Below are 14,735 nucleotides of genomic sequence, written 5' to 3'. Positions count from 1 at the left end.
AAAACCTAAAAATGCAACCATAACCCTGAACTGTTACACTCTTTAAGACGTGTTTGCAGGAAAAAACAGGACAAAATAAAAGCTGAAACACTAAATCACTTGGTCTCCTCGGTGCCAAAACATCTTTTAAGTGTGGTGAAAAGGAACGGCGACATTACAAATTTTGGAATGTGTTGCAGGCCTGAAATGCAGGAATGGATGTTTATTAACAAATAAAATGAAGTTGAGCAGATAAAACATGAAATATCTCAGGTTCATCCTGTCTGACATTAAATAAAAGTCAAAGTACATGTAAGAAACTGCTGTATGTTTGCATTTTCCATACCCTCATGTTACCTTCTCACACAAGTAAGAGCTGTTATAAAAACTTATCTGTGTTACAGAAATAAGTGTTCCATCAGCAACTGATGGAAACATTGATGGATCCTAACATTACGCAAAGCTAGTAGGTGGAATAAGTTTATTTATATATTTCTACATCACTATATTGTTCAGGAGGGTGAATTTTGAGCATAACTTAATATTTGTGACATGTCACCTCAGTATATATTGTGATTACGACCTTGATGTATAGTATATATTTGAACCAATCAATAGATTTTGTCACATTAATGGAAAACTTGGACTAGTACTGGACTAGTAAGCATTAGGTTGCTGGTTCAACCCCCACCACTGCCAGATTGCCATCGTTGGACCCTTGAGCAAGATCCTTAACCCTCAGTTGCTAAGATTGTATACTGTCACAGTATTGTAAGTCGCTCTGGATAAAAGTAAACAAATATGTATGTGTGGGTAGCACTGTCGCCTCACAGCAAGAAGGTCCTGGGTTCGATTCCCAGGTGGGGCGGTCCGGGTCCTTTCTGTGTGCATGTTCTCCCCGTGTGTACATGGGTCTCCTCCGGGAGCTCCGGTTTCCTCCCACAGTCCAAAAACATGCAGTCACGTAAATTGGAGATACTGAATTGCCCTGTAGGTGAATAGGAGTGTGTGTGTGTCTGCCCTACGATGGACTGGCGCCCCGTCCAGGGTGTTACTGTGTGCCTTGTGCCCATTAAAAAGCTGGGATAGGCTCCAGCACCCCACCCCCAACCCTGATTGGATAAGCGGTTAAGAAAGTGAGAAGGTCCTGGGTTTGATTCCCAGATTGACCAATCTGGGTCTTTTCTCTTTGGAGTTTGCATGTTCTCACATTCCAAAGACATGCAGTCAGGATAACTTGAGATACTAAATTGGAGAGATTTGCTCTGTGATGGAAGGGTGACCTGTCCAGGGTGTTTCCTACCTTTCACCCAGTGAATTAGGCAAGCCGTAGCCTAGCGGTTAAGGTACTGGATTAGTAATCAAAGGGTCGCTTGTTCAAGCCCCACCACTGCCAGGTTGCAACTGTTGGGTCCTTGAGCAAGGCCCTTAATCCTCAACTGCTTAGATTGTAGACTGTCACAACTGTAAGTCGCTTTGGATGAAAGCGTCTGCTAAATGCCGAAAATGTAAATGGTAGCTAAGCGGTAAAGGTCCACTGTTAAAAAAGCCCCACTACAGTCAAGTTGCCACTGTTGCAAATGTAAATGTGTAGTGTAAAAACCACAACGAAAGACTCCCGATTACAAGAGACCAAGTAGTGTAGTGTGAACTTGGCATAACGTGAGATACTAAATTGGAGACGTTTGCCCTGTGATGGACTGACGCCCTGTCCAGGGTGTTTTCTACATTTCACCTAGTGAATTGGTAAAACAGTTTTATGAATGAATGTCCTAGAAAGTAAAAGCAACGAGTCCAACTATGTGTCCCAACCAGAGGTGGAAAGTAACGGATTACATTTACTCGCGTTACTGTAACTGAGTAGTTTTTTTTGTGTACTTGTACTTTTCAAAGTAGATTTTACAACCAGTAATTTTACTTAAGTATGTTTTGTATTAAGAATTGTAATTTGCTACATTTTAAATAACATCCGTTACTGAGTAAAAAACAAACACTAAAAAATCACATCTGGGAAACTGCTGCAGTGAATTCTGCAATAGAAAAAAATTAACTGGTGCAAAAATAAAGGCGCTGTAATCTAGGTATAGAGTAGGGAGGGAAGGGAATTTTTAAAAGTTTATTATGTTTGGACTTTGATGTTTTGTTATTTGTCAACACAGTCTGATGTCATTTGACATTTTCGGCATTTAGCAGACACTTTTATCCAGACAGTACACTGTCTAAGCAATTGAGGGTTAAGGGCCTTGCTCAAGGGACCAACAGCAGCAACCTGGCAGTGGTGGGGCTTGAACCGGCAACCTTCTGATTACTGGATCAGCACCTTAACCACTAGGCTACATCTGCCTGTCAGTTTTGTCTTACATCTTGAAGGTTTTCTTTGGGTCATTTAGTGAAAGTCACAACACCTGTAACCTTGACTTGTGTTGAGTTATAAGATTTGCAGTATGACTGTTGTTTGGTATTTGTTGGTGATGAAAAGAAGGCTGGATTCTATCACAATTAATGCCAACTTCAGTGGTTATACAGTTTGAAAATGTTTTATGGGATGGTCTGTACTAAAATGACACATGACACATCCCTAAATGTTTTAAATGTTGTATCAACATGTTTTTTTCTATTATATTTGAATGAAAAACAACTATTGTGAGATATATCCACTTGTCCTGTTTGCATTACACAGGAGAGACCCTGTAATGTTTACTCTGAGCACATTTTAAATGAGTTACTTTTTACTTGAGTAGATTTTTAGACTAGTAATTTTACTCGTACTTAAGTAATTCATTAAAGTAATAGTACTTTTACTTGAGTACAATATTTGAGTACTCTTTCCACCTCTGGTCCCAACACAGATGGAGTGCAGTGTTTGCTCTGTGTACTGCTTCACCTCCCTGTGGAGCAACAGTGCAAAGTTTACAACCCTGAAGTTTACAACCCTGAACTTTCAGCGCTCTCTCACACAACATCGAGGCACTTTTCTCCTGTTTGTTGAACCTCTTCGCGTTTTCTTTGGCGTTGTAGTTCGTTAAAGGGAACTGAAGAGTGAATTCGCGGTAGTGTCGGCTCGTTTTCAGCCTGTCGGAACCGCTGAAGGACAGAAAGTGCAGTTCTGAGGCGGTGGTCGGAGTGATTGTGGCGGATCGGTGAGGCGAATCTTCGGTACCTACAGCCGCCGCTGCTTCGGTTATTTCCACCGGCCAGCTGACTGGAATACACACAGTCTGCCTTTATCCTTATTTTTTGCCTTTTTTAAAGACTTTACAGGCGATATTTGCAGTATCTGTGACTTGTTTCGGCGAAACAAAGCAGAACATGGCTCGCATGTTAAGCAGGGATCTGCCGGACATCGAGGTACAAACACTCCTCTTTACCCTAAAACTCAAGTTAAATCTTATAAAGTGCTTTATTTAGATCATATATTAATTTTTTGTTTGCACCCACACATGCATAAAAATGGAAATGTTTGTTAAATGTTGCTGCATTGCAAATTTTATGCATGCCCATTCATTAATGCATACATTTATGCATGCAGATGCTGTTTTAGCCCATCAATCTGAACATGTGTATAATAATATGCTTTCTTATTTACCATGGTGTTAAAGACTTATTGTAGCATTTTGGTCAGTTTGAAGCAGTCCGACCATTCTCTTCTGACCTCTCCTCCTAATATTATCAACATAAACTATATGGACAAAAGTATTGGGACACCCTTTCTAATTTTAAAAATTATACGTTACAGCCATAAAACTTGCTTAAAGGTGTGATAAACCACCTCCTTGTTTCTACACTCACTGTCCATTTTATCAGCTCCACTTACCATATAGAAGCACCTTGTAGTTCTACAATTACTGACTGTAGTCCATCTGTTTCTCTGCATGCTTTGTTAACCCCTTTCATCCTGTTCTTCAATGGTCAGGACCCCCACAGAGCAGGTATTATTTAGGTGGTGGATCATTCTCAGCACTGCAGTGACACTGACATGGTGGTGGTGTGTTAGTGTGTGTTGTGCTGGTATGAGTGGATCAGACACAGCAGCGCAGCTGGAGTTTTTAAACACCTCACCTCATAATATCCAGCCAACAGCGTACTCTGACCACTGATGAAGGTCAAGAAGATGACCAACTCAAACAGCAGCAATAGATGAGCGATCGTCTCTGACTTTACATCTACAAGGTGGACCAACTACGTAGGTAGGAGTGTCTAATAAGTCTGATCCACTCATACCAGCACAACACACACTAACACACCACCACCATGTCAGTGTCACTGCAGTGCTGAGAATGATCCACCACCTAAATAATACCTGCTCTGTGGGGGTCCTGACCATTCAAGAACAGGGTAAAAGCAGGTTAAAAAGGTATGTAGAGAAACCGATGGACTACAGTCAGTAATTGTAGAACTACAAAGTGCTTCTATATGGTAAGTGGAGCTGATAAAATGGACAGTGAGTGTAGAAACAAGGAGGTGGTTTTAATGTTCTGGCTGATCAGTGTATAAAGGAAATGACATGCTTCCAACTTCCAGCAACAGTTTAGGGAAGGTCCTTTTCGGTTCCCTGACCGTGCTCTATAAATACATGAAGAAAAACTGGGTTTAAAGAAACTCCAGTGGCCCCTACAGAGCCCTGACCTCAGCCCCACTGACCCTATAGCTGAAGTTAAACGTTACACGGTTCTTTAGTTAATTATATAAAGCAAATGACATGCTTCCAATGTCCAGCAACAGTTTAGGGAAGGTCCTTTCCTGTTCCATGAGTGTGCTTTATAAAGACATGAAGAAAAACTCGATTTAAAGAAATTCCAGTGGCCCCTACAGAGCCCTGACCTCAGCCCTACTGACCCTATAGCTGAAGTTAAACGTTATAAAGCACTTTAGTTAATTCGCTTGTTAAGTGTGACGTCACGCGTCATTTCCGGGGCCAAACGAACCTAATCGCAAACGCAAACAACTATGGCTAAACCTGTGAACCTTTTTATATATATATTGTAAGATCCATATTGCACTAATTGTAATGTTCTATGTTTATTGTCATAAATATTTTCTGTTTGGTTAAAGAATACTTATTTGAGGTGACTTGGTATTTCAGCTATTGATGATTTTTCCTGGTAATCAGTGTATGCTGTTATTCATTAGTCCTCTTCGGTGGAGCCTGCGGGGGGGCAGAATTGTACTGACTCTATATACCGACAATATTTATCAAATATACGGAAAGAAAGAGGACGTGGAGCAACAGATTTATGATCGTAGTTTTGTTTGTTATACGCCAATTGCGAACATAGTGAGTTTTTATAAGAAACTTGGATTAACGGACGAGTCAATGTAAGAAGAAAGTTAAAATAAATTCTGTTTGTGGGAAACTTAAGGAACTCGTGTTGCTGTCGTTGGAAATTGGATTTACAAACATTACCCGAGTCATAAATGTCTAGTCCTTCTCAATAGCGGTCTGGACGAGAAAAGGTCTTATTATATACATATATTATATATACAGTGTATCACAAAAGTGAGTACACCCCTCACATTTCTGCAGATATTTAAGTATATCTTTTCATGGGACAACACTGACAAAATGACACTTTGACACAATGAAAAGTAGTCTGTGTGCAGCTTATATAACAGTGTAAATTTATTCTTCCCTCAAAATAACTCAATATACAGCCATTAATGTCTAAACCACCGGCAACAAAAGTGAGTACACCCCTAAGAGACTACACCCCTAAATGTCCAAATTGAGCACTGCTTGTCATTTTCCCTCCAAAATGTCATGTGATTTGTTAGTGTTACTAGGTCTCAGGTGTGCATAGGGAGCAGGTGTGTTCAATTTAGTAGTACAGCTCTCACACTCTCTCATACTGGTCACTGAAAGTTCCAACATGGCACCTCATGGCAAAGAACTCTCTGAGGATCTTAAAAGACGAATTGTTGCGCTACATGAAGATGGCCAAGGCTACAAGAAGATTGCCAACACCCTGAAACTGAGCTGCAGCACAGTGGCCAAGATCATCCAGCGTTTTAAAAGAGCAGGGTCCACTCAGAACAGACCTCGTGTTGGTCGTCCAAAGAAGCTGAGTGCACGTGCTCAGCGTCACATCCAACTGCTGTCTTTGAAAGATAGGCGCAGGAGTGCTCTCAGCATTGCTGCAGAGATTGAAAAGGTGAAGGGTCAGCCTGTCAGTGCTCAGACCATACGCCACACACTACATCAAATTGGTCTGCATGGCTGTCACCCCAGAAGGAAGCCTTTTCCGAAGTCTCTACACAAGAAAGCCCGCAAACAGTTTGCTGAAGTCATGTCAACAAAGGACATGGATTACTGGAACCATGTCCTATGGTCTAATGAGACCAAGATTAATTTGTTTGGTTCAGATGGTCTCAAGCATGTGTGGCGGCAATCAGGTGAGGAGTACAAAGATAAGTGTGTCATGCCTACAGTCAAGCATGGTGGTGGGAATGCCATGGTCTGGGGCTGCATGAGTGCAGCAGGTGTTGGGGAGTTACATTTCATTGAGGGACACATGAACTCCAATATGTACTGTGAAATACTGAAGCAGAGCATGATCCCCTCCCTCCGGAAACTGGGTCGCAGGGCAGTGTTCCAGCATGATAATGACCCCAAACACACCTCTAAGACGACCACTGCTTCATTGAAGAGGCTGAAGGTAAAGGTGATGGACTGGCCAAGCATGTCTCCAGACCTAAACCCAATAGAACATCTTTGGGGCATCCTCAAGCGGAAGGTGGAGGAGCGCAAAGTCTCGAATATCCGCCAGCTCCGTGATGTCGTCATGGAGGAGTGGAAAAGCATTCCAGTGGCAACCTGTGAAGCTCTGGTAAACTCCATGCCCAGGAGAGTTAAGGCAGTTCTGGGAAATAATGGTGGCCACACAAAATATCGACACTTCAGGAACTTTCACTAAGGGGTGTACTCACTTTTGTTGCCGGTGGTTTAGACATTAATGGCTGTATATTGAGTTATTTTGAGGGAAGAATAAATTTACACTGTTATATAAGCTGCACACAGACTACTTTTCATTGTGTCAAAGTGTCATTTTGTCAGTGTTGTCCCATGAAAAGATATACTTAAATATCTGCAGAAATGTGAGGGGTGTACTCACTTTTGTGATACACTGTATATTAGAAACATACATTAAGATACAAATAAGACAAGATGTGCAGTACACTAGTGCACTTCAGGTAATCAGAATATCATGAAAAGTTCATGTCATTAATTCATTTCATGTCGCGGTCATATTTTTAATTCATTACATGAAAACTGACATTTCTAACTCTTTGGTTTTACTTTTAATCAGTATAGCTTATAGCTTATATAGTAAAAATCCAGAATCTCACATTATTATATGAAATTTAAAAAAAAAGCTTGAAACACGTGTAATGAATATACAATGACAGTTTATCTTTTTACATTGAATTATGAACAAAAATATTACTTCATGTTATCTAATCGCAAGGAAAGCGGTAAAAAGACAGTTGGGTAGTTTGAAGCAGTACAGGACACAGCACTGCGGCATATTGAAAATACGAGGGACTCGGCCAACTTGGACCCGGATGTGACGTATCATAAGGTCGACACGTCACCACTTAACAAGCGGATTACATAAAGAAAATGGCATGTTTCCAATGTCCAGCAACAGTTTAGGGAAGGTCCCTTCCTGATCAAGCTTGACCATGCCCCTGTGCACAAAGCAAGCTCTTTAAATCTTGGTGTAAAGAAACTCCAGTGGCCCCTGCAGAGCCCTGACCTCCGCCCCACTGACCCTATAGCTGAAGTTAAACATTATACGGAGCATTAGTTAAAATGTTACCATAAACCTACATTGCAAATCCTATGCATCTACCTTAATATCCTATAACTTGCACTTGCTTGTGGGTAAAATGTTGAAAATTCTTGTTAGATGTTGCAAACGTTAGATTAAAATGATTCACTTGTCAGTATTCTTCACTCTGACACAGATATGAAGATGTGTTACAATTTTATGTGAATAATGTGTTTAATAAAACCTAGACATGCCCCCGTACTACACATTACACACTTACTAAACTTATCCAGGCTGTTATACGATCAGAATGTAAATGTTATCACAATATACATTATACACAATATTCAGATCTGCTCCAGATGTTCTCCATCCCAATATACTGATGTATAAATTATATATAAACATATTTAACTCACTTTAGATTTGCATAATGTTAGCACCCTTTAGTGTTTCCATTAGTTGTTGATATGGCAGGCATGTGTTAGAATGGCAGGAACCCTTCCATCGTAGATTGCTCCCCCCCAAATGTGTCCAGAATCAATAATTAGACTGCTTTCATTTATACTTACACCCACAGAAAAGATGACGTAACCTACCATTAGTGGAATACCGTTTGATTTGGACTGTGATCAATTAATATATTAGCAATAGATGATTGATTCTTGTATGCTTCCTAGGCAGGGTGGCTGTCTTACAGAAAACACACTTACACATTTACCTATACCTTAATCATAATTTAAAGAAGAGAATTATTTTGAGTCTTTTTGAATATTTTCGGCTGTTTGAGAGTTTAATTGTGTAGCAGAAAGAAAACCGTCATGGGCACGGAAGTACAGAGGAACCTCGATTTAACAGACCTCCATTTAAAGGATTTTGGATTTAACGGGCAACATCTGAAAAGCCGAACGTGCGGTCTGTCTGTTTAAAATTCCTGCGAGAAGTGTACCGAGACCAGTAGTGCAGTAATCGTCCGCTAGCCGGCGACACATCTCTCTGTTCACATGACTGATGAGCTTTATTTTTTTGGGAGACTCGCTTTGTTCTCGCCTTTTTCTTGGTCTTTTATGCCTCATTTTTGCAAGATCTAGTGCTTAGTTATAACTAGAGCTGGGCGGTTTGACGGTACATTCGGTATACCAACTTTGATTCCTCGTACTGTATGGATTGTAATCGTACTGTAGATTTAATAGGCAGCAAATCATAATATTGTTCGCCAGGTTTGTCTAACGGGGGAGATATTTAAAGTCGTCCACTTTTCTACAACAGACCAGCGGTCAAGTTGTACAGTGGAGTTTGTAAACATTGTGTTATTTGTTAAAGGGAGAGTTAAGGGTAATCGTACAATACTTAAATATTAAATAAACAATAAATGTTGTATACATTGCATCTATTTCACGTGTACCAACATATATTGGGTCATTTTGTGAGGCCAAGCAAAGCTTATAGTATCAAAACCTTCATTATATATATGCTGAAATTACAACTTTTTATATTCTATGTACTTATGACAGTAAAATCAGCCACAGACATATAAAACGTCCCAGTCATACAAATAAATAAATAAATAAATAAATAAATGAAACATATCTTGATATACAGTGAAACCGTCCAAATCTTAAAAAAACCAGTGATAAACATTTTTGGTCATACCGCCCAGCCCTACATTATAGATTTATATTATATAATTACTTATATTAAGTAATATTCTACACAGACATGATTGGCTATTTTTTGGGAGAGATGGAGGGCCGAAAAGCCTTGCCATTGGGAGAGGCACTTGTCAGGGTCTAAAAATGAAGAGGTCATCCGGCATAAAAAACTGTGTCAAATCAGCATTGAAATGCAGACCAGAATGATTCTCTGTGGTGAGAAAATACACAGGGCAGTTGTAACCTCGTGATTACGGTACTGAACTAGTAATGGAAAGGTCGCTTGTTCAAGTACCATTACTGCCAGGTTGCCACTGTTGGGCCCTTGCGCAAGGCCCTTAACCCTCAATTGCTTCGACAATAAACTGTCGCTTTGGATAAAAGCGTCTGCTAAATGCTGAAAATGTGTCCTTAAAAAAATACTGAAGCAGCCGGTGAAGCAGATGAAAGCCCAGAATGAACTGGACTAAGAAATAAAACAGTTCTAAGTCTTCATCATTTTATGACTTTAGTTAAAGTGAGGAGTTTTTTGCTTTGTCACATGAGCTATTAAGAGACTCACAAACGTAATCATACACCAGTACAAAAAACCTAATACACCATAATAAATACACCGATCAGCCATAACATTAAAACCACCTCCTTGTTTCTACACTCACTGTCCATCTTATCAGCTCCACTTACCATATAGAAGCACTTTGTAGTTCTACAATTACTGACTGTAGTCCATCTGTTTCTCTGCATGCTTTGTTAGCCCCCTTTCACCCTGTTCTTCAATGGTCAGGACCCCCACAGGACCACTACAGAGCAGGTATTATTTAGGTGGAGGATCATTCTCAGCACTGCAGTGACACTGACATGGTGGTGGTGTGTTAGTGTGTGTTGTGCTGGTATGAGTGGATCAGACACAGCAATGCTGATGGAGTTTTTAAACACCTCACTGTCCCTGCTGGAATGAGAATAGTCCACCAACCAAAAATATCCAGCCAACAGTGCCCAGTGGGCAGAGTCCTGTGACCACTGATGAATGTCTAGAAGATGACCGACTCAAACAGCAGCAATAGATGAGCAATCGTCTCTGACTTTACATCTACAAGGTGGACCAACTAGGTAGGAGTGTCTAATAGAGTGGACAGTGAGTGGACACGGTATTTAACAACTCCAGCAGCGCTGCTGTGTCTGATCCACTCATACCAGCACAACACACACTAACACACCACCACCATGTCAGTGTCACTGCAGTGCTGAGAATGATCCAGTACCCAAATAATACCTGCTCTGTGGTGGTCCTGTGGGGGTCCTGACCATTGAAGAACAGCATGAAATGGGGGTAACAAAGCATGCAGAGAAACAGATGGACTACAGTCAGTAATTGTAGAACTACAAAGTGCTTCTATATGGTAAGTGGAGCTGATAAAATGGACAGTGAGTGTAGAAACAAGGAGGTGGTTTTAATGTTATGGCTGATCGGTGTATACATTTTTAATGCTTTCTTTTTTAATTCCCTTCTAGTTTTACAACTTCATGCTGCACAGCTTGTTTAGTACGAACACACACACACACACACACACACACACACACAAAGCTATTCCAAAGATAAAATGTCACCGTCGGGTCCTGCTTATGTTTTAAAATCTCAGTGAAATGAGTTTTCTCTCACATCCTCCTCAGTAATTAAGCAGGTGGTACAGAAACATTTTAAACCAACACGTTTAGTTTCACCCGTACTGTAAAACACAACCTGGCACTGCTCAGAGCAGTCAGCTCCTTCACCACCATGTACATCGTTCTGATGCCAGTCGTGATATAATGACCACATTATGGTTTATTTCTATAAAATGTACAGTTTTACTCATAAACCCTCAGTATATCCAGGTCTCTACTAACTTAGGTCATTATATTTACATTATATTTACATTATATTTACGTTTAGAGCCTTTAGTGGACGCTTTTTTATCAGAAGCGACTCACAACTGACTGAAAACAATGCGAGTAATTGAATTCAGGGGCTTAAACCAGCAACCTTCTGATCATTAATCCAGTCCCTCGACCACAGAGCTACTCACTGCCCTGCTGATTAGTACAATATATGGCCAAAAGTATTTGGACGCCTACTCTGAGCTTTGAAGGCGACCTACAACTATGACTGAATACAGTTTGAGCAATTGAGGGTTAAGGGCCTTGCTCAGGGGCCTACAGTGGCAACTTGGCGATAGTAGGGCTTGAACCTACAACCTTATGATTACTAGTAAAGTATTTTATCCTCTGAGCAACCGCTGCCTATAAACATTTAGCCAAAGCAACTTACAGTTATGACTGAATACAGTTTGAGCAGTTGAGGGTTAAGGGCCTTGCTCAGGGGCCCAACAGTGGCAGCTTGGTGATAGTAGTGCTTGAACCTACAACCTTATGATTACTAGTCAAGTACCTTAACCGCTGAGCTACCACTGCCTATAAACATTTAGCAGAAGCTTTTATCCAAAGCGACTTACAATTCTGACTGAATATAGTTTGAGCAGTTGAGGGTTAAGGGCCTTGCTCAGGGGCCCAACAGTGGCAGCTAGGCGATAGTAGGGCTTGAACCTACAACCTTATGATTACTAGTAAAGTATTTTATCCTCTGAGCAACCGCTGCCTATAAACATTTAGCCAAAGCAACTTACAGTTATGACTGAATACAGTTTGAGCAATTGAGGGTTAAGGGCCTTGCTCAGGGGCCCAACAGTGGCAACTTGGCGATAGTAGGGCTTGAACCTACAACCTTATGATTACTAGTAAACTACCTTAACCCCTGAGCTACCACTGCCTATAAATGTTTACAGCATTAAGCCAAAACAACTTACAATTATGACTGAATACAGTTTGAGCAGTTGAGAATTAAGGGCCTTGCTCAGGGGCCTACAGTGGCAACTTGGCGATGGAAGGGACTTGAACCTACAACCTTATGATTACTAGTCACGTACCTTAACCGCTGAGCTATCACTGCCTGTAAACATTTAGCAGAAGCTTTTATCCAAAGTGACTTACAATTCTGACTGAATACAGTTTGAGCAGTTGAGGGTTAAGGGCCTTGCTCAGGGGCCCAAAGGTGGCAACCTGGCAATGGAAGGGACTTGAACCTACAACCTTATGATTACTAGTGAAGTACCTTAACTGCTAAACTACCGCTGCCTATAAACATTTACAGCATTTAGCCGAAGCAACTACAATTCTGACTGAATACAGTTTGAGCAGTTGAGGGCCTTGCTCAGGGGCCTACAGTGGCAGCTTGGCGATGGAAGGGACTTGAACCTACAACCTTATGATTACTAATCAAGTAGCTAACCACTGAGTCACCACTGGCCCTGGGAATTTGTGCCCGTTTAGTCAAAAGATGACTGCAATTGTATGGCTGGGCACTGATGTTAATGTTCCAGTTCATTCCTAAGCTGTTTAGTGGGGAGGTCAGGGCTCTGTGCTGGACACTGGAGCTTTTAAAACCGAGTCTTACAGAGCTTGATTTGTCATGCTGGAACAGGACAGGACCTTCCCTAAGCTGTTGCTGCACAGTTGGAAGCACAGGATGGAAGCACTTGTTAATAACTGTGGCTGAAATGCATTAATTCAGCACGTAATTTAAAGTGGCGTCCCAATACTTTTGCCATGCAGTGCATCACGGAATGGGTTTATTTTCTGTAAGTCATTATTAGAAGCGGTTTTGCTTCTCGAGAAAGTTCTAATCTAACTAAACTGTAACCGGGATCACAGGTCAGAGCGTTTCATCCCGAGTGCACAGGGTTTGAGGCCACGTCGATGAAACTCACTCCTGCCCGCCGGTGACGTCCAGGAGCTCGTCGATGCCGCCGTGTTCTCAAGGCTGAACTATTTTGATTCCTCTTTTTAAGTGAATCTCTGCTAACCCTGTACAGAAAGTGCACTTTATTCTGTAGGAAAACAAGGTCACTTCATTTGTGCGTTTTAATGGCATTGGCTTTCTCCTACACACGCTTTTAAAATGAGAGAATGTAAAAATTCCTGCTTTATTTTTGAAGCCAATCTATTTCTGACCTCGTACACTGTGGAGTTATATAAGGGATAATACACGTACACTTTGACACCGCGTCTGTAGTCCTGTAGTCCTATAGTCCAGTGTTTCTCAATTCTGCACTCCTGTACCCCTGCCCTGTTCAACGTGGTTCAGGCTTCGTATTTAGCTGATAAGTTGAATCACCTTCGCCGGGAGTAGAGAAAACACTGAAATGTGCAGGACGGGCGTGGTTTATGACCAGGATTAAGAAACACGGCCGTAATCTTCAGTTCGGGGGCGCATTTCAGCCTCAGACTGCTTTATGTCTGACTGCTCTGTATCCCATACTTAAAAGTCTTGTGAGAAGCCGTCTTAGAGGAGTGGATCACATAGAGGAGAGGTCACTCAAATTTTGATATCATTTGTTTTTAAAATGGAATGTCCAATGGACGTGTGTCAAAGTACGTTCGGGCATACAGTGTATTTACTTCCTCAGCATTGTTCTAGTCTGTTGGTAGCTGAGAACCTGTTGTTGCCGTAAAAGAGCTCCTAAGGTCAGTTGAATAGATTGATGAACGGATGGATGGATGATGGATAATAGGATGTATGAATAAATGAATGGATGAATTTATGAATTGCTGAATTTATGGATGGAGGGATGGATTGATGCCTGGATAGAGGTATGGATGGATGGATGAATGGTTTTATGGATGGAGGGATGGATTGATGCCTGGATAGAGGGATGTATGGATGGATTGATGGATGGATGGATGGAGGGATGGATGGATGGAGGGATGGATGGATGGAGGGATGGATGGATTGATGGAAGGAGGGATGGATGACTGGATTAATGAATTTATGGATGGAAGGATGGATTGATGGCTGGAAAGGAAGGATGGATGGAGGGATGGATGAATTTATGGATGGATGGATGAATGGATAATAGGATGTATGAATAAATGAATGGATGAATGAGGGATGGATTGATGGCTGGATAGAGGGATGGATGGAGGGATGGATGGATGGATGGAGGGATGGATTGATGGATGGATGGATGGATCGATGGAGGGATGGATGGATGGATGGAGGGATGGATGGATGGATGGATGGATCGATGGAGGGATGGATGGATGGATGGATCGATGGATGGATGGATGGATGGATGGATGGAGGGATGGATTGATGGATGGATGGATGGATGGATCGATGGAGGGATGGATGGATGGATGGAGGGATGGATGGATGGATGGATGGATCGATGGAGGGATGGATGGATGGATGGAGGGATGGATCGATGGATCGATGGATCGATGGATGGATGGAGGGATG

General features: G+C 41.5%; 1 protein-coding gene across 2 annotated transcripts in view; it reads left to right on the top strand.

Moving 5' to 3' along the window:
- Positions 1-2,945: 2,945 nt before the first annotated feature.
- dpyda.1 (dihydropyrimidine dehydrogenase a, tandem duplicate 1) overlaps positions 2,946-14,735 on the top strand; it is a 358,262-nt gene continuing 346,472 nt past the window's right edge. For both annotated transcript variants that reach the window (XM_062991432.1, XM_062991433.1), the window contains exons 1-2: positions 2,946-3,135; positions 3,232-3,327. In XM_062991432.1, coding sequence (XP_062847502.1) covers positions 3,289-3,327 — 39 coding nt within the window. In that variant the 5' untranslated portion in view covers positions 2,946-3,135; positions 3,232-3,288. The remainder of the gene's footprint in view (positions 3,136-3,231; positions 3,328-14,735) is intronic.

The sequence above is a fragment of the Trichomycterus rosablanca genome, chromosome 3, assembly GCF_030014385.1.
Source record: "Trichomycterus rosablanca isolate fTriRos1 chromosome 3, fTriRos1.hap1, whole genome shotgun sequence".
Lineage (NCBI taxonomy): Eukaryota > Metazoa > Chordata > Actinopteri > Siluriformes > Trichomycteridae > Trichomycterus > Trichomycterus rosablanca.
The sequence above is the reverse complement of the archived record's forward strand: the minus strand, read 5'-3'. Positions and strand labels throughout refer to the sequence as shown.